The sequence below is a fragment of the Cyprinus carpio genome, chromosome B22, assembly GCF_018340385.1.
Source record: "Cyprinus carpio isolate SPL01 chromosome B22, ASM1834038v1, whole genome shotgun sequence".
Lineage (NCBI taxonomy): Eukaryota > Metazoa > Chordata > Actinopteri > Cypriniformes > Cyprinidae > Cyprinus > Cyprinus carpio.
In genome coordinates, this window is record NC_056618.1 from 31,456,170 (window position 1) to 31,477,315 (window position 21,146).

General features: G+C 34.3%; 1 protein-coding gene across 3 annotated transcripts; it reads left to right on the forward strand.

Annotated features, from left to right (window-relative positions):
* The first annotated feature begins 3,970 nt into the window (after positions 1-3,970).
* LOC109047407 (nicolin-1-like) lies at positions 3,971-15,811 on the forward strand. Of its 3 annotated transcripts, none has more exons than XM_042749584.1 (7): positions 3,974-4,269; positions 5,492-5,626; positions 5,740-5,910; positions 12,119-12,233; positions 13,428-13,495; positions 15,199-15,303; positions 15,378-15,811. In XM_042749584.1, exons 1-7 carry the CDS (start codon positions 4,267-4,269, stop codon positions 15,417-15,419), a joined length of 639 nt encoding a protein of 212 aa, XP_042605518.1. In that variant the 5' UTR covers positions 3,974-4,266; the 3' UTR covers positions 15,420-15,811. The 3 variants fall into 3 exon arrangements, with proteins under 3 accessions (XP_042605520.1, XP_042605518.1, XP_042605519.1); XM_042749585.1 differs by having other exon boundaries at positions 3,976-4,167; XM_042749586.1 differs by lacking the exons at positions 15,199-15,303; positions 15,378-15,811 and adding an exon at positions 13,772-14,005 and having other exon boundaries at positions 3,971-4,269.
* Positions 15,812-21,146: the final 5,335 nt, after the last annotated feature.

The window sequence follows — 21,146 nt, forward strand, 5'->3', positions numbered from 1 at the left end:
TTTAGTATTAGTACGCTATCTGTATTCCCCTGAGAAGTGTAAACACTATGCCACTCTCAAAACATTGTAGTTTGTTTGAGATTCCCGACCTGCCTGACAACAGCAACACTGGTTTAACCAATTAGGTGAGTGTTTTTCGACAGCCAATCATTATCATTGTACAATTCCTTTCATGTTAGTTGACCAGAAATTACACCAAAAACATACTTTACAAATGTTTGGTGCATCACTGCATTGAAAAATATGTCGTGAAAAAATGGATTCTCTCTTGAAATTGGGTCTCTCCAGCAACTTAATAGTTAATAGTATAGTAAGGAATTAGTTATAGTACGGAAATTAAAAGAACAGTTCAACCAAAAATGAAAATGTGCTCACCCTCAGGCCATCCAAAATGTAGATGTGTTTGTTTCTTCATCAGATTTAAAGAAATGTAGCATTACATCACTTGCTCACCATTGGATCTTCTGCAGTGAATGGGTGCCGTCAGAATGAGAGTCCAAACAGCTGATAAAAACATCACAATAATCCACACCACTCTAACTAACATCTGTCCTCTTTTCCTGGACATGTCCACACCTGCATTTCTAAACTGGCTAAAGTGTCCAGTTTTTGGCTTTGTTTCCTATTGTTGCTGCAAGTCATGTCTGAAATGTAGTTTGACCAATTGCGTCCAGGCGTTTTATAAACGTTACACTTGGTCTGTTTTTAGCATTCGATTTGTGTTTTCAAATTTTCAAATTTTCTTCATAGTATGATAAAAACAACATTTGAACGTTTGTTCGTAAACAAGCAAAAAAAAAAAAAGTCAGATTGACAATGTGAATGGTTGTTTTGGTTTAAACAGACGTGTGGTTCGAAGCGTGTATTAAAATGCCAAAGTCACATGATTTCAGTAAACGAGGCTTCATTATGTCATAACTGTTCTGAATCGTTTAGAAATTTCAATGGTTTGCCATTGGGGTTGATCTCTGTGAACCCCTGAATCAAGCGAGTACACTGAGATTGCCCCCCAGTGACAAACCATTGAACCAGCTTCTATGGTTTTTACCTGATCTCGGATCAGTTTCATCCATGTGTAGAAATTTTTGATGAGACATTTGTGTAAATAAAATGATAAGAAGTAGTCTTTTACTGTCCTCTATTTACAAGCTCTGCATAAAACAAACAAAACGAGCCTTGCAAATTATAATAAAAATATTTTTAAAACTATATTTTATACAGACACTTCACATTTAATGGTATTTCCTTATTTTTATTGCATTTTATGTATTATAATTTCAATAAGACATTTGCAATGGGTTTTTAAAAGCTGTTTTTATGCTTGTTTTAGCCTGAGTTTTTGTTGCATTTACACATTATTGACCAGCAGGCGTCACTAGCATGTGGCGTTTTGAGTGCTTTGAAAAAGTGATTCATTTTGCGAAGCAATTGGTTCAACAGGAAAAAAAAATGTAGGCTTAATCGTGTGCACGATTTACTATTTTGTTCCATCGATTTATGAATTGTGCACACGATTTACTAATTTGTTTCCTCGATTTGCTAAATCGTGCACATGATTTATAAATCAGGGGAACGAAATAGTAATCGTGTGCACATTTTAGTACATCCAGGGAATGGATTAGTAAATCATGCGCACAATTTATTTATTTTTTCTTGCATATCATGTGCGGGGCTCCTTAGATTTGAAGCTTCGAAAAAGGTTTGTTTCTCCCATCACTACAAATTATAGGGTGCTATGATTTCTGTGAACCGCAGAATCCAATCATAAAAACGGAATTTACTGTTTTTTTTAATATGTTTGTTTTTAATATTACTTTAAATTTTAGGGTATTTGACGAATTTTAGACTTCAGAATTTTAGGCTATACATCAAAAGTATGTTAGTACACCTTAATCAAAACGTGTGAATATTAAGCTGCAAAAATACCATTTAAATATGAATCCTGCATGTTCTGCATGTCTCTGTGTGAATGAATTGCGGAGACGTGCGGTTCAACACACATACTGAAGTGCGCGACGCTCGCTGTGTTTTCAGCCTCTGCTGCCTCAAAATGAGTACGTGAAATCATAAACATAATCTTTAGAACTGCTCTGAGACTAACATCATGAGCATTTTACCATTTATTTCCACTTCTTTAAAACTATCATCACATCATTATACAAACAGAAACTTAAAAGTGTTCACAACAACCCGTCAAAATAAAAGTTCAGTTTAACTTGAAGAAACCGTGACCGAAATATGACTTAATGTAATGATAAAACTTCTACTACTAAATTAAAATATGTTTATGCACCGAAGATTCTTCTTGGTGTGACCAGACCTAAAGGCTGCTTACAGGCTATTTTTTTTTACATATTTTTGACGGATAGGAATGCTTAAGAGTGTGGAAAGAGCCGTGTCAGTTTGAAATCTACTAAACAAACAAACTACAGCTCCCGCCGATCATGTCAACGCCTGGCGTAGTCAGACGCACTGTTTGAGTTGCCTGGCTCACAGTGGCTTCTTTGGAAACATGTTTGATGATAAATCCTTCCCCTCAGAGTCGCTTCCCTTCCACTAGGCTGTCCTTGAAGGTATTTCTCATTGCTTCAGAAGCGCGTCTCTGAGGGGGTGTTTGATTCTCTGGCTTTGTCTGAGTGCTGGACCACGAAAAACCTCCGTTTGAGGCGAACAGACACGGAAACGCGACTGTGCACAGCAGCGTCGATAACATAAACCCTGCGCCTAAATACTAGCTGCTCCAGTAGGCCAGTCATGGGCCAGCTGGGAAAATATTGTATTTTCAGCTTCTGAACCTGGGAAGAGCAGGTTTTTGAATTTGTCACTCATTTATGTACAACGAGGAAGCAAAATATTATTTTTATTATAAATATAGAGCTGTCAATGTTTGCTTTTAATTTACATTTTGTAAATGAAATAAAATGTTATAAATCTGCCGATGTGAGTCTACAGTAAATCATAGGAAATATGCAATAACGTAATAAGTAATGATCCAATACATTATAAATAATAATAATAAAAATATGTATGCACTTATAGACTTGATACACATACTAACAGCAAAAAGTCTTTTTTATATTAACACTGTAATACAAGAAACTCCTTTTCTTTCTCCACAGGGTCCAGTCTATTGAATCAACAATTCAATAGGTTTTGTGAATCTCATGAATAATTATGCATCCTTAATTATCATGACTTTGACGGAAAGAGCATGTTATGTCATGCATGGAGAATAAGAGACACGTTGGTGGAACAGAAATGTGTTTTATATAAGAGATAAAGCCACTCATAGAGGATTCAGCACATACTGTACAAGAAATGATTGCGTTTGAAACAGAAGAGCGTTATTGCCCTCTGCCGGTGACTGTGGGTAGTGTCATAAAAAATAAATAAATAAATAAAAATAAAAATAAAACAGTTTGCAACACTGTATGAAAAGAAAGGCTTTTTAGCATATCTTATATTGACCTGAGCCTATATTTCATAATTTACGATAGGATTATGCACAAAAACAGATGATTTGCAACATGTATTACATTCTTTCCCATTAATTGTATCTGTAGTAATCATATATATATATATATATATATATATATATATATATATATCATGTATTATATATATATATATATATATGAACTGCTAGCTTTTTTTTACATTGCTTTATTTTTTAATGTTTTATTCTCAAGTCAATGTAAATAAACACCATAGTCCTATTGTGTTACCTATTTATTATTATTGTTTTGTTTTCTTTATATTGTGTCCTGCAGAGTAAAATAGAGAAAATTAGTATTACTAAATAATATTGCACAATATTTACACCCAAATGGATTTTATTCTTATCAGACTATATATGCTATTAACTTTATTATTATTATTATGTTACCGATTGTTCTGTAAAGATAGGTTTCTTTGATTAGGCATTGATTGTTTACTTTAATGACACTGGCCCTTTAAGAAAACACGTCACATACACAACTGACCGGAAGCGACACGCGGAGCTGCAACTATCAACACATGAAACCATAAACCATCACAAAGCTGCTTCCGATTCCTGCACAGATTACTCTGCTGCTCTAAAGCGCCTCGGCACCATTTAAGGGCACGACTCGGCTATTTAATACAAGATAATTTTAGTCCAAAGAGCGAGTCACACAGCTGAATATAGTAAGTACTTCAGTGATGCATACTGGACGTGTTTGAACATAGACGGCATGTTCAAGCAACATAAACGCGCTATTCTCACAACGGCCTTTTTTGCCATACATGGTGTGTTTTATTTTTTTTATTAATTTTTTTGTTCCAAATGCTTTGATCAGATTTGTATGTCATCCAGGGTTAAAAACAGAAAAAAATCTAATTTTTGTTAAATAATAATTATAATAATCATAATAATAATAATCATAATAGAGGTCATACTGTTGTTGTTGTTTGGAAATGTCTTTACATTTACAAACAACATTTATTACCTCTCTCTCTATAAAGTTTTTGGTTATTGCAGAGCTTTCAGCAATAACTTTAATAATAATAATAATAATAATAATAAGAATAATAATAATAATATAACAATTTATAAACCTCACTGGAACATGAATTCTAATTAAGTTGTTACCATTTTTATTATTATTATTAGCTATATATATATATATATATATATATATATATATATATATATATATGAGAATGAAATCCACGAGTGTAAATATTATGTAGTACAGATCTGAATACAAAAAAAATGACAATATGTAAGCTATAAATAAAAAACAATATTTATGTTCTTGTGTCTTTACATTTATTAATACAAGACAAAGTTCAGAATATTCAAAATTATTTTAAAATGCATGAAGATTTTTTATTTATTTTTTTGGGTTGTATTTATATTTGTACTACATAATATTTACACTCATGGATTTTATTCTCTTCAAATTTAAATATATATTAATAACACTAATAATGAGCAAATTTGACAACAAATTAGCATTCATGTTCTTGTGAGGTTTTATGAATTGTGTTGTTATTATTAGTAGTAGTAGTAGTATGTATTTATTTATTTATTTATTTATTTAAGTTATTGCTGAAATCTATGCAATAACAAAATAATAATAATAATATAGAGATGTTGTAGAAGCTTGTTTGAACTGCTATATTTTATTTTTAATGTTATTTTTAAAGTAATATTTTCAAATTAAAACCATTAATTATTATTAGTAGTAGTAGTATTACTGTTGTTGTTTTTATTATAAGGCAGCTAGTAGTAACAACAAAGATAATTGTAAGACTAATCTAAATATTAAAAATAATAAAATGATTAGTTATTTTTATTAGTAGTTGTTTTAATGAAACTAAAATTCAGAAATAATATTAATAATAAAGCCTGAGGTTACGTGTCTTGATCATGGATCAGTTTTTTTGTCAAGTTTGAACCTACGTTCTTTAAGGGCCTCAGTCTGATCATATGCTTTTGAGTTCTGATCTGAGTTTTTCTCATCAGAGGTCAGTCATGAGTGCTAACGCAGTGAGCTGCACAATAAAATCACCCGTGGCGCTGCAGATTGGAGACGCTGTATCTGATTCATCTCGACCTGGCGTCTATATAACAGACATCACCCTCGCCGAGCCTGTGAACGTGAGTATCTCTCACATCAGTTCAGAAAGATCACAGTTATCGATCGACCGGCATGGGTTTATTAATGCCTGACACACAGCGTATGCTGCTATATCTCCTGTGCTTGTGTCTAGATTCAGGAAATCTCTTTCAAGAACTACTACACGGCGTATTTGACGGTCCGTTTGCAGCGGAGAGAGGACGGTTCTGCGAAGTGGGTCACTTGTTTGAGAAATTACTGCCTCATGAGCAACCCACATGCTGAGGACGGGTCACATGACTATTTCTCCATCTACAGACATCAGGTAGGAATGAGAAACAGACAGGAAACCAAAACACTGATCGTTTGGAAATGAACAGCGTGAACATTATGCTGAGTTTGTGTTTTTTTTCTTTTTTTGCATTTATTCAAGCTTTTGGTTTTTATTTTTTATTTTTAATTTATTTTTGATGGTGTTGAATTGATTTTTTTTTTTTGTTTTTTTAACTGAAATTAAAATTGTAATTTAAACAAAAAACAAAAATTGATTTTTTTTTTTTTTTACAAATAATTTAGTAATAATTCAAATTTATTTAAGAATTGTACACTTTTTAAAAAAATAATAATAAAAATACAACAACAACAACAACAAAAAGATGTGGAGTATGTTTTACAAGAAAATACTACTTCAGTTGTTCTACTTAAAAATTTTAAGTTTAATTCAATGTGTCACTTGTCTTTTCTTTGTAATTGTTAAATTTGTGAGTGATTTTTTTTCTATGTATATTTTTTTTAATTTTTGTTTATGAAGATTTTTTTTAAGTTGAGGTGTTTTGAGTGATCTGACACGTCACATTAAAGCGTATCAAGTCAACATTTTCTGTTTGAATTTTGTTATAAAATTGACAGAATTTTTAAACTGAGAATTGGTTTCATATCAAAAACAACAACGCACAAAGCCTATTGTGATTACTGAATTCCAGGTGTGCTATAAATAATATTTAGTGGCGTTGTTTTCTCCTATCAGCTAAAAACTATGATAAAGCAGTAAGCCCCGTGAAGCCGTGGTTTACAGTGAATTTATAACAGCTAAGGGGCGTTGTTATACACGATGCGAAGTGGAGCGACTAAAACCCCCGTAGCTGTTATAAATTAGCCGCGTTTCCACTGTCGGGCTTAAAGCGGGCGTGCTAGTGCGTGCCAGGGCCAGTCGCGTTTCCACTGTCACTTCCGGGGCTTGATCGTGCCTCGTCGGGGCTTCCTCGGGGCCAACGGCCAGGGTTTTTTGGCACAAGACGAAAACCTTGGGCCAAAGCGGGCCAGCTGGGGCTAGAGGAGTGGTTATGAACGAAGGCGGAGTTTCTCCGCGTCTGGAGAGCGTCAGCGCCGTTCATTTCAGAAAGATTACCGCTATAACATCAACATTAAAAACTTTTAAAAATAAGCTGAGCTCAAAACTCACTTTCAGTCAGCAGCGAGTGTTTGAAATAATGCGATCCGATGTGGATTATAATCACCATAAAAGGCAGAAATATTTATAAGCGATGTAAAAGACTATGCACGCTAAACATTAACGTTACCATAATAAACATGGTAAATGCAACCACTCGGAGAAATCAGACGTCAGCTTCTTATTCTCTATCACAATTGTGTATTTATTTAGTAACATATTTTATCTGTCATAAGTCTCGTCTCGAGAGTTTAGCTCCACGTAGCATGTCATCAAAATATAATAATGATTTTTGTTCGGGAGCTTTTATAAAAATAGAGTTATTATCATTCATTCTAAATGTGACGTATGTAGGCTACTGTGGCTACAAATAAAAAAAAACAGAAAACAAAAGGCCGCTGTTATCGGGTTCGTTTTGTGATCGCGCTAGTTCCAGTGACTTATTTCTCATTAGTTTTCTTTGTTGGTGAAGCGATGGGGTTGCATGACGTTGTTCCTGAGAGGCGTGTAAAGGGCAGGTTTTAGTGAAGCGCAGCGGAGCTTCTGCCCCGACGGTGGAAACGCTGCGCTATTCTGGCCTTGTGCTACTGGCCCGAGGCTATTAGCCCCGCTCGGCCCGTTTTAAGCCCTGGCTCGCACTGGCCCGACAGTGGAAATGCGGCTATTCACTGTAAACCACGGCTTCACGGGGCTTACTGCTTTTATAAAACAGTTAGTAAGCTATCACAAAATAAAACAGAGCAAATAAAGTGTAATGATATTAATAAAAACAGTGTTCTTCCTAATGCCCCGTTTACACCAGTCCGGTTTCGTTTTAAAACGGTGTTTTAGAATGAAAACGATCCTCGTATACACTGGCGTTTCTGCTGCGTTTCAGAAACGATCTCCGTCTACACTACACAACCTAAAACTCATGTCACCTGACCAGTCATGCAGGTAACGTTACAACCATAGATATGAATAGGTAGATTCCCTATTATTTAGATCGCGTCTACGTGCTTGGAGCGATCGAATGAGGAATCTACCTATACATCTATGGGTACAACAATGCGCATGATGTTATTGTTTACACGGCAGTTAAGGATACGCAGAGCGAATGTGGGCAGCCACGCCATCGTTTTCAAAAGTCTCCGTTTTGGTCCGTTTACACTGAAACGCAACCCCGGAGTTTTCAAACTAAAACGGGGTCTGGAGCGGTTTCAAAACTCTCCTCGAAAATGCCGGAGTAGTGTAAACGATAGGCGTAACCGTAGCAAAAGTTATGCGTTTTAAAACGAAAATGCACTAGTGTAAACATGGCCTAAGAATGCAGTTCCTCAGAAACAGTTGTGGTTGCAACAAAGAGGTTGTCGAGCAACAGACAAATGTAAACAAAGGTGTATGTTTGTAGTGTAATTTACAACAGCTTCGATCGTGGGTCAACCAATCAGAATCAAGGACCAGAACGATCCGTTTTATAATTTTTTTTTTTTTTCTTTTAAAAGGTAATTGCAACTTTACTTTTTTTCTTGGAATTATTATTATTATTATTATTTTCTCAGAATTGTTTAAAAAAAAAAAAAAACTTTGAATTGTGAGACACAAACTTGAAAAAGCAGAAAAGCAAGATAAAAAGTTACCCGTTTTATTTATTTATTTTAATTCTATGGTAGGAAAAAAAATTACATCTCACAATTTTTTTTTTTTAAGAGTTTATATTTTGCAATTCTGATTTTTCCCCCCCCTCCAAATAGTCCTTCAGCTTGTGACTTTATTTCTCAGAATTGCAGAAAAAGCTGAACTGTGAGATGTAAACTTAGAATTGAGAGAAGGAAAAAAAACAGAATTGTGAAATAAAAAGTCATAATTACTTTTTTTTATCCATAAAAGCAGCATAGACTAAAAGATCTTCATCAAAATGAAAGATTGATTAAAAGTGAGAAATAAGATTCAAGCAACATTAGTGTCCACACAGCTGAAATGTTTACGAGTTGTATCTTAAGTTGTTTACGTGACATAGATGCTGGCAGATTAAAAACGAGCTATCAGAGAAGTGCCAATTAAACTGTTTCACCCAAAACCGAAAATTAATTTTTGGCTGAATATTTTCAGCTGCCCAAAATTCTATTACGAGTTAAGGTACAGACACATTATCATTATCGTGACAAACTTTTGTGGGCCAAAAAAGTCCATTGTCTTGAATAATAGCGAAATCTACGTGGGGAAATTTTGCCCTCTGGCAAAAGTAAGGATTGCATATAAATGACAATGATTTACCAAAAAAGGAAAAGTTTTTCATTTGCGTTTTGAAAACATTTGTGTACAGACGACAATATTGTCAAAACGATCTCAATTCACACAGATCCACGAAAACTACTAAAAATGCATGTTTTATTAATACCAGGCCAGTAGATGGCGATGTCACATTGTAAAAAAAAAAAAACACCACGTACTTGTAGTTGTCGAAAGTTTGTGTGTTCAGACCCCCAAATGCCATTGTCATGTTAATTAACCACCAAAATGCATAAAAAGTTTTACGTTTTCAGTTGGAAATGGTGTTGTGAAATGACTGCCAAGCAGCGGTAAGTTTAATCGCACCTTTACAGATTTTGGATTCTTCAAATTGTGCATGTATGACAGTTTAGTTACCCGGCAAAAACCTAATTACTGCTTTTTTAAGCACACAAAAGATGCAGTCTTTGTAATTTTTTAAATAATTTCCTCTGAGACAGCACCGTCAATTATGCCCGCAGGATATCATCAGTTTTTCAATTAAAAAGCCCTAACAGTTTTGTCAGCCATCGCAGCGTAATCGCAGCAGCTCGCAGAACATTTTGTTTGTCATCACGGTGATTTGGCCCATTTGTGGCTCTCCGGGGATCTGATGTCCCAGTCTTTGATCTGTGAGTTGCCTGTAATGACTGCTTTAATGTATCGAGATCAGGCTCCCTCGACGCTTTTTAGCTCCATTTCAAAGACACTGGGATATTAGACGTGAGTCCTCGACTGAACTCTCAGATGATTGGACCGTGAGATCTGTGCTGTATGGCCACCTTTAGTGGCATCAAATGAAATTTGCATTGAAAAACCCACCTGGGACACTACACAGCTCTCACCCCATCTGCTGTAATCTGTATAAGCTGGTTTTTGATGTCAGCGGACACTGCAATGATAAATAAGTCTTTATTAAGAAATGATGGAAACAAAGTCCTTGCAGGTTTTTATAATTACAAGGACATTTCTTCTCAATTATATGGAGGTTTATGGTGAATTTAAAAGATTAGGTCACCCAAAAATTTAAATTCTGTCATCATTTACACCTATTTATTTACTCTTGGAATCCTGGAACACAAAAGATGAATTTCACATATAATGAAAGTGATTAATCGCATCCAAAATAAAAGTTTTTGTTTACATAACATATGAGTGTGTACTGTGTATATTTATTATGGATATATAAATACACACACATGCATGTATACATTTAAGAAAAAAAAAATTTACATTTATATATTAAATATATTTATATATGATGTAAATTATACGGATATAAACATGTAAATATTTTCAAAATATATGCTGTATGTTTGTGTATTTATATATATACATATACACAATACACACACATATTATGTAAACAAACTTTTATTTTGGATGTGATTAATCGTTTGAGAGCACTAAATGAAAGACAATGGGGTACTGACTATTTTGATATTTAGTTTGTGTGTGTGTATAGAGAGAGAGAGATTAGATGAAGAATGAAAATATTTAAATTAATATCTAGAAATAATTGGAATGAAATAAATGAAAGCTAAATAGAAATATTGTTTTAAAAAATAATAAAAAAAATCCTAAACTATAAACTAAAATTATAGTGCAGACTGAAAATGTAAAAATGAAATCTAAATTAAAATATATAAATACTATACTAGTATATAAATACTGCAGTAACACTGACACACTGATATAAATACATAAAGAACATACATATTATATATTATATTAAGTTTGTGTGTATTCATTAATAAGAAAAAGATATTAGATGAAAATTAGAACTTTAAAAAAATGTCTTGACACTTTACTGAAATAAAATAAGTTTGTTGCAATACAAAGATAACAAAAATTAAGTTCTAAATAGATTTTTCAAAATAAGCACATACCAAAATTACTTAAACTTAAATTAAGTATATTAAAATTGAAAAAATTAAAAACTATATCAAAATGTTGAAAAATACTATATTAGTATATAAATGTCACACAAAACTCAAACTGAAAATGAAAACGAAAATCGAAATATTAAAAAAGCAGTATATAAATAATACTTCAAAAGCACTGATATAAATACACATAAATATAAATAATAAAAAAAGTGTGTGGGTTTAGAATGACATTAGGGTGAGTAAATGATGCCAGGTTTTCCTTTTTTGTTTGAACTAGCACACATGATTTAAAGAGTTACAGTACATGCTCACAGTCACAGTGTGTGGCATCTGCATGGTTTCTCTTGAGATGGCCTTTAAATCTCTTCAAATCTCAGAGAAAACAAGCAGATAACTCGGCAGTCTTGGCAGGCGCTGTGACTCCACTGCATCAGTAACTTCCCAGTGTGAAAAAGTGACACATTTTTGCTGCGTCACTCTTTTTGACATCTTCATGTAGCTGTTCTTTGAGACCCTGTTGGTCAGTGAAGGTCATGGCAGCCTCAGCCTAAACATTTTCAGTCTACTTGGAAACATGGGCTGTTTGCTCAAAATAATGCTACTCTGCTAAACTTTTTTTTAAATGCATGCTGTTTTTTGAAATTTCTATTCATCAAAGAATCCTGAAACAGTCCCTTGAGTATCAGGCTGTCAGCTGAAGCAGAAGGAAACTTTGATGGTGTTTAGCTCGCACGCTTCACAAACATCAACCCCAACACAAACGTCAAGTGTGTGGAGCAGTTCTGTTTTGCAGATCACTACAAGAAACTTGTGAAATCAGTCTTTCTTTTGTCAGGGTTTCATTCTGTCTAGTTAATTGTTAGCTGCATGAAAGGCCCCAAATTCAACCAAATTTGTGTCACTTCTTGCTGAGGTCTTTTCTTCTCTGTATTTTGGGTTTTCAGATGTTGACGGAGCCGGATAACGTGACGACAGTGAGACTTATCTTGCGACAGCCCTCCTCCGAATGGCTCAATTTCAGCATTGAGGAAATTAACATTCACCCGTGTGCAAAAGAGGTTTGCATGTACAATATATTGTCGTTTGTGTCACAACATGAAAGGAACTGCAAAATTATGCCTGCAATTGGACTGTATGTTAAACGATAGATAGATAGATAGATAGATAGATAGATAGATAGATAGATAGATAGATAGATAGATAGATAGATAGATGTTTTTGTTTTTAGTTTGTTTTTGTTTGCTTTTATATTTATTTTATTAATTTATTCATTTTATGAGGGAGAATGCACATTATCAGTGCATACAATCAATGCAAAATGTGACACATTTAGCCAGTGTTGGCTCATTTTCATCCGTAGTCTCAAACCAAAAAATTTTTTGTTTGTTTGTTTGTTTTCTGTTATTTTATTTTATTTTGTTCTGTGCTTTGTTTGCTTGGTTTTTGTTACGTTTAGTTTGTAGTAATAGTTTATCAAAATATTGATCAGTAGATATTATTTTTGTCTTTCTTAAGAGGCTCTCTTTTGTTTTCGTGTATTTGTGTTTGCATGTGTGTGTTTGCTATTTATTTATTGGTCTGTTTGTTTAGTTATTGCTTTTCTGTGTTTATGCAAAAAAAAACAATAAATAATAATAGTAATAGTAATAATAATTGTTTGTTTTATTGATTTGTTTTACCTTTTATTTTTTTTTTTTATATTTGTTTGTATGTTATTTTTGTCTTTCCAGGACTCTGATATGTTTTCTTTTGCTTTGTTTTTGTTTGTTTGTTTTTTGTTGTTGTTTTGCTTTTCTGTTAGTTTTTTTTTGTTTTTGTTTTTGATTAGTTTAGTTGGAAGAAGTACCAAAACATAATTAATCAGTGGATATTTCTTTTCTTTTCTTTTCTTTTCTTTTCTTTTCTTTTCTTTTCTTTTCTTTTCTTTTCTTTTCTTTTTTCTTTTCTTGTTTCATGCTGTTTGTGTTTGGTTGGTTGGTTGTTTTTCTGTTTTTGTTTTAGTTTATTTTCAACCTACAGTTGATCAGTGGATGTTAGTTTTTCAACACTCAAATATTATTTTGCTTTTCTTACTTTGCTTTTCTGTATTTGTTTGAAGTTCATTTTATGCACTTTTATTATGTTGTGCAATTTGTTTGCCAGTTCTGTTATTATTTATTTATTTATTGCATTTTGTTAGATAGTTTGTTGTTTTTCATGTTGTTTTAATCAGTATTTGACTAAAACCTTGATGCGTTCTTTTTGTCTGAGAAGACTCGGAGCGAGACGTTCCTGCCTGGATATCCACTCTCACACCTGTAGAGGAACCTCTTGATTTGAATGTGAGTGTTTTGTGTCTTGCTGGGCAATTTTGTTGTATAATGTGCAACAGTTGTCATCTAATGAATATTGAAAAACTTGTTGTTTAACAGCATATACAATGCTCCCTTGGAAGACTGTTAATGCCATTTCATTTAGCAACAAACAAGCGTCTCTGTAGATTTTATGTATTTATGCAGCTGTCAGGTGTTAATTAACGCTGTGGCTTCAGAACAGTCTGAAAAGATAATTACGGAAATGTATGAAACTCACAGGTTGTCGTTTTTTCAATCACTCAGCATTGTGGCCATGTCCCAGTTCCCATTCAGCTGTCATTTGCATTAGAAATGTAAAATGCCTGTTTGATGGTTTGAATGTGTCTCTTAAGTTTATTGATGAATGCTCAAGTTAATGTTTATTTAATCAGTTTCACCACCTGAAAAGCAGATAAAGTAATCTTAATTCATAATTTATTTTTATTTTTTTATTTAGCTTTTGGTTTGAATAGCTCTGCAGCACTAGAATATGGAAATAACCATTGTTGGGGTAATGCATTACAAGTAACAAGTGTTATGTAATCAGATTACTTTTTCCAAGTAACTAGTAAAGCATTACTTTTAAATTTGCAATGAAATATTGTAATGCATTAGTTTTAAAAGTAAGTTTCCCCAACACTGAAAATAACATTTTCTGATCACACTGCAAAAAAAAAAAAAAAAAAAAAAAAAAAAAAGACCCTCTGTATTTTTCTTGTTTTCTGGTACAAATGTCTAAAGATTCTTAAATGAAGATACATGTTGATCAAAATGAATTAAGTTCACGATTAATACAAAATATGGGCCAACAGGCTCAGAAAAAAATCATCTTTATTCAAAGGCAAATAAAGTTTTATTACCCCACATCTGTTCTTGTTTCAAGCATAAACTAAGAGTAAATTTAATTTTAAAAAGAACAACCCTTCAGATGTTCAATTTGCATCTCAAGTTAATGTATTATTATTTAAAGATGTTTAGATATTTGTATTGGAAAACAGATACTGAGGATGATGTTCGCTTTCTTTGCAGTGCAACATTTAATGTCATGACTTTATGAATTTAAGACTTTCAGTTCTGATTTATTAAGACCCTTTGAGGCCTTAATTTGTGGAAGCATGAATTAAGACTTTTTAAGACCTGCAGAAACCCTGATAAATGGCCATCTAGCTTTGTTGAAATAGACATTAAAAACCCTTATATCATCTAACAACAGTAACAAAATCATTTAGACCAATACTTATGCAGCAGAAAAAAATAAAAAAGTTTTAGAAAATAGGTTAAACATAATATATGTGCTTTAAATATTTAAAAAATATTGATTCTTGCAATAACATTTCACCTCCTCTCTATGACAGTACTTTACTGCCACTTGCTGGTCATAACTGAAATCTGCAACTTCACAAATACAAAGATTCTTCCCATGTTATTTTTTGTTTTATTTTACACACACTCTGCTGGCTGGTGTTCTATGTACGCAAAAATGCTAAAGGTTAAAAACAGGTTAAATGTCAGGGTGAGCAAAGATGCTGATTTCTGAGTGTGCTATACCTTTAATAAACAGAGCAATGCTGCAGTTAATGATTGTGTGTGTGTGTGTGTGTGTGTGTGTGTGTGTGTGTGTGTGTGTGTGTGTGTGTGTGTGTGTGTGTGTGTGTGTGTGTGTGTGTGTGTGTTTTGTGTTGGTTCGCCAGGGACTTCCTGATCCAGAGACGGTTTCCTCCAGCATTCAGCAGATGTGGGCACTCACTGAGATAATGCAGGCGAGCCAAACCGCAGCTTCCATCGGACGTTTCGACGTGAGTCGCACTTCAATCAGCCTATATCATTATCCTTCTTTTGTACTGAATTAACATGTTTATTCCATTTGCAGGTGGAAGGCTCTTATGATGTCAAATTGCTATCATACACATGACGGGAAAGCGGAAAACTGAAACGTATTTCAAGATCATTGACTGTTTATTATGTTTATAATTTAATTTCTTAAGGTAGTGACTTAATATGTAATATTGGAATTACTGTTTATATACAGTGTGTTTTATTGATATTTTATTTCATATTATCTCTATCTATCTATCTATCTATCTATCTATCTATCTATCTATCTATCTATCTATCTATCTATCTATCTATCATTTAGGCCTACTATGATTTTTTGAGCCTTCCAGCACAGTATTGATACTCACAAGCAATTTTAAAACCATTGATCAAAAGTTATGGAGAGCCTGTATCTTATCAGTTGATATGTAAATTATTAAGATTGCTTTATGCACTTGTTACATGCAATAAAATAATCTTCCATGCGTGCAAATGTTTCTCATTCATCTTAGAATCTGTCGTAAACTTGTAAATAGTACTAATTAATCTTAGTATGTAATTACATTGATGTAGTGTGTAGCCTTCATTCTGAAGATTTATTGTCATATTTGCAGCATGTTATTAGTTAAATAGGCTCTTCTTGAATGGGGAAAAAAAGAGAAGAAAAAAAAATCTACCACGTAATGGCAAGTTAAATATTAAGATAATCTTCATGCTGAGGTTTCAAAGCGAATCGCTCTTGCCGGACTTCACTATCTTTTGACGTCTATTTTCAAATGTTAATGAAATGCGTCTCACTTTGTGTTAATTAAAACTCAGCGGACATGTTCATGGTTGCCAGGCAGTAATCAAGAGCAGCGCTGCTTCCTAATGCTAATCATTGGAAATCAATGGTCAGCGTCCAAGAGGAGCCTCCATCTGTCTCTGCTGGCATCTCGCGTACATCACAGAGACCATCGTCTATGCAACATTAGCCTGCAAATGGAGCTCCTCCACTCCATCCCCACAATGTAGGACAAAAAGATCTTCCTTGTGCAGAAACCGATGGCTAATATTCGTAAGTTAGCTATCTTAAGCGAATCCACGTTGTTATGTGTCACTTTGAGTCATTTGCAGTCATCTGCAGTATGATCCATAAACATTAAACTAGCCTGCGTTTAGGTGTAATGTTTTAAAAGGCCTCCAAATTTTATATGAATCCAATGTGTCGTCATTATTCTTACTTTTTCACAACACTTGCAGATAGCCTATTTAAGAAACATGCTAAGTTAACATACTTGTTTATCTGAAAAAACAATGCTACAGTCAGTTATTCTCCTTTGAAAATGTGTGTTCTGGGCCGGAATGTCGGTCTCTGTTTTGGTTTGTGAAACCCGCACACTGCCAGTTTACCAAATTGTATTCCGGCACCCCGGGTTGCCAGTTGGCAGAAAACACAGCATATTTCATTTAATTCATCGTCAAGTGCACTCATTCCTGTTTGTGTGGTCAAACTCCAATATTTTGAATTTGGACTGTAATACCTAGTTCAACCACTCGGTGTCAATCCTACATTCAGCAACTTTAAGTTAGGCTACTTACCAAGATTTGCACAATTCATTTGCTTGTGTCTCCAATAGATGGCAGCAAATAAACACTTAAACAACAGACGTAAAACCGCCTACACTGACATATTAATAAATAAATTGTTGCCTGCTAAATGAAAACTTATCGAAAATTGTTTTTAATGTTTGGGAAATTTAATATGTATAAGGCCATTCAAATTGTTGATGTTTTTGTTTATTTATCATTTTTTGAGTTGCTCACCAGATCATCTGCAGTGAATGGGTGCCGTCAGAATGAGAGTCCAAACAGCTGATTAAAAGCACCACAATAACCCACCAGTAAAAGTTTGTTCTGGGTTCCATAAGTTATCCAAACGACAGCTCCATTTCTGTGTGTTTATAATAAGCAAACACCATTATTAATGAGTTTTAACTTGAAACCACTCCCTCTGGCTAAAATATGAGTCCATAATCCATAACATTGCATTCTCCAGTGAAAAAGTCAGTTCATCTGATGGTTTAAAGTCGAAGCACCTTAATACTGGATTTGGTTCTTTCTCAAAATCTGTTACTATGAAGAAACTCATCTGCATCTTGGATGGCCTTAGGGTGAATACATTTGAACCCATTTTAATTTTAGGGTGAACTATTCCTTTAGGATAATGCTAAACATTTAAATTAAGTGTCTAAACTTGTAACTATATGTGAAAAAAAGTATATATTTCCATGTGTTGTAGATCTCATGACGTTAGTGTGGCTTGTCTAGTTATTTTATAGTGTCTCCAATAGATGGCAGTAGCTAAACACGCTGAGAGCAAAGAAATACAGGCAGAACTAAAATGGCCTACATTGATGGACTGGTATAATCAACTAAACACCACCTGTTAGTTTAGAGGTATTGAATGGATTTTATTTCACGCAAAATCTCAGGCAAGACCCATTACTCGCCACATTAGGTTAAAGTTTGTTCTGGGTTCAATACTATTGAAGCTCTATACAAGTAAAACATTATCAATAGCATTTTGGCATAATGTCAATTACCACAGAACATTATTTCGACTGGTTTCTACTGAAAATGGAAGTCTGTGGGATAATTGTTCAAGCCATAAGCAGGCAATTGTCAATGTGTTTGTGGTTTCACAAACTGGTGGATGTCTTTGTTGTTTTTCTTTCTGTGAATTGACATGCAGCTGATACAGCTTCTATTTAACCTGAAGCCTGCTGGACCAAGATATTCCTTTAATATCTTCATGACCACATGATACTTAACATTTGACTTATTGTAACATGGAAATTTTCTGCAGGCAGAATATGATTTTTCAGTTTGCAAATCTCAAAACTGAGACTAAGGGAAGCTGCAAATGCATTAAGCTCTCATTTAAGTCTTTGAGTTCAAGCAGATGTGTGAAATGGACTTTTACAAGATTTAAGCCCACAAAGGGAGAACGAACTTCACAAAACCATCTGTCTTCATTCTGTTGAATTGCTGATATGCTAAATTTGCAGATGGAAATGAACCTCAACCAATTTGCATCTTAAATCTTTAAATGTTCTCTAAAAGAACTCGGTGTTCCTCTTCATGGTGTTTATATACAGCAGTCAATCTCCAAAAATGGGGACAAAACTCCATAAAAGTGGCCTTTGTTGTTAATTTGTGTTATATTTTCAGTCTTTAAAGCAAATATGATAACATTGTGTGAGCAATCCACAAAATTGGACTTATATATTGGAATATGTCAAATATATGTGGATGTTTTCCCCCTGGATGTCCATCGAACCAAACAAAGAAATGGTACCGTTTCATCATATCATGTCTTTCCTGTGGCTAATGCTCTGAGGTTTGAATTAACATGTATAGTGGCACTGGAGTCATTTGAATTGATAGGGTGTCCTTTACAATAGGTCTTAATTGGCATTTTATCCATTTCAGAGGTTGGCCAGAGGACAAGTATCCATCACTGAGAAGCAGAACATCATCCTGAATGGGATTTTAATTGAAACCGAATGACAGAGAAGATTTGTCTGGACTCCGCCGACAACTGGTATTTGAATTCAATATTGACATGACTTGTGCGATTACGCTTCTCAGGGCGACAGATTAACTGTGAAGAAACAATTAGTTACTGCATTAAACAGAAACTTCTGCTGAAAATGAAGCAATTATCTTCCTTGGCGAACTCATCAGGTCCTTTATTAAGTGGAAAAGTGTGAAGCCTTTGACCAGTATTTAGTTCACACTTGGTTTGCTCTCAAACGAAAACCCAGACCGTCATTGCTGTCTGAATTTAAACGCCAAGAGAAATGCCTTGGAAAAAGTAGTAGCATGCAAAATGTTCACCGGCGGTTGATGTCCGTTACGCGTAATGGACCTGAGCACGCGCCTCAAGCATTATGACAGTTGTTGTGTTTAAAGCAAGTAGTTATTCCCCAACAGCGTACATCTTAACAGCAAGGGGTTGGACACTTTGTGAGAACAAAGCAATCCATTCCCACCCTAAGAAGACCTGACTCCTTCAATTCAAGCAGCTCAGGCAAACCTTTCACCCTTTAACGCTATCTACTCTTTGTCATGTCTGCCTCTATCAGATTTTCAACTCTTTTTGGATCTCTGAGTTTCATTTCCTTCACATTTTTACAGCAAGGAGTCCTACATCTCTTTCCAGTCTTTAAAATGAATCTCAGCTAGCACTATAGTACAGTTTTGGCTCTGATTAGAGTTGTAAGACTCACCCTCATGTCATACCAAACCTGTATGATTTTCTTCTGTCTGAGAAATGAGAAATCTCACAGAACCTTTCCATACTGCGATTGCTTTAAGCAGTTTTTGTATCACAACTGGTGAAAACTAATGACAGTTTTCACTAACCATTCCTCATTTGCTATTGGTAAAATAAACAATCATTCCATTGGCAGAAAGCAACCTCTAAGTGATCTGATTGGCTAACACACACGGTTCACAGGCAGATTTATTTTTGTTTACAAAACAGTCTAGGACTGTTACAAAAACAGTTTCAGTGCTCTGACTTTGTGAATTTTCCCTAAAATAATTGCTTATACACTTTAAAAAATAAAGGTTCTTTATCTGTGTCGATTGTTCCATGAAACTTTAACATCCATGGAACGTTGCCACTATACAAAAGGTTATTTATAGTGGAAAGTGTTTCTTTAGAATATTAAAATTAAAAATGGTGATTTTTTTTAAGAATGCTACACTGAAATGTTCTTTGGGAAACCAAAACTGGTTTGTCAATGGAGTCACTGTGCAGTCCAAATCCAAATATTGTAGGAAGTTGTTTCCCCCACCCCCTCATCCTCAGGCTCAGCACTCACACTGGTTGCCAGATTGAGGAACTGCCAAAGGAATGATCACAATTGACAATGGAAAGTGACGAGCCTTACAACTGTTGATTTATCTGTGCTTTAATATGACTCTGGTCATAGAGCTTTTCAGATGGACGGCTACGTCGAGGCTTTTTATGTCATTTCACATCGCTGCCTTTTCCAAAAACTGGCAACCCGGGATGTTAAAATAACATTTGGGAAAACTGTCAGTGGGCGGAACCACAAAGACTAAAACACACACAAAACAGACATTCCAACATGAAACACACATTTCAAAGTAGAATGATTGGCTGTAGCATTGTTTTTTGGAGAAACAACTTAGCATGTTTCCTAAATATCTGCAAACATATGGTATTTTATGTTATGCTTTAGATTATTAAAATTATTAAATACAATTATTAATAACATAGAAAAAAAATGCAAAAAATAAATAAATCCTTTTAGAGCCTTTCTTTTTTTAAGAGTCTAGCCGTTTCAACCATAGGTTAGTCTGGGAGATTGTACTTGTAATAAGTTGAAGGTGACGTCTTGCAAAAGTCTTTGAAATAAATGATGTGTAGTGATCAATAGATCCAATCATATAAGAAACAGTAGAGTGTCCAACCAAGCTCCATCATATAATTTAGCCCCGGTATCATACGAAAACCAACAGCATACTGAGTATTGATTCGTATATCGACTTTTTTCATACTCCAAGCTGCTGGATTTGTGAATGGATTTGTGTTTGTCTTACTGCAGTTGTATTTTAGGGACCGAAAGTTCCTCCAGAGTTTGTGCGGTTCTCAAAACTCCCACATTAGCATGCATAAGCTTTGTTCTCAACCAGAGCAGAGATGGACTGGTCATGTTGTAGCTAATTACTGTAATGAATTAGTCACCACTTACAAGTGTTTCTCTCAGAGCAAACCACGTCCAGATATCTGTGTACGTGATATCCA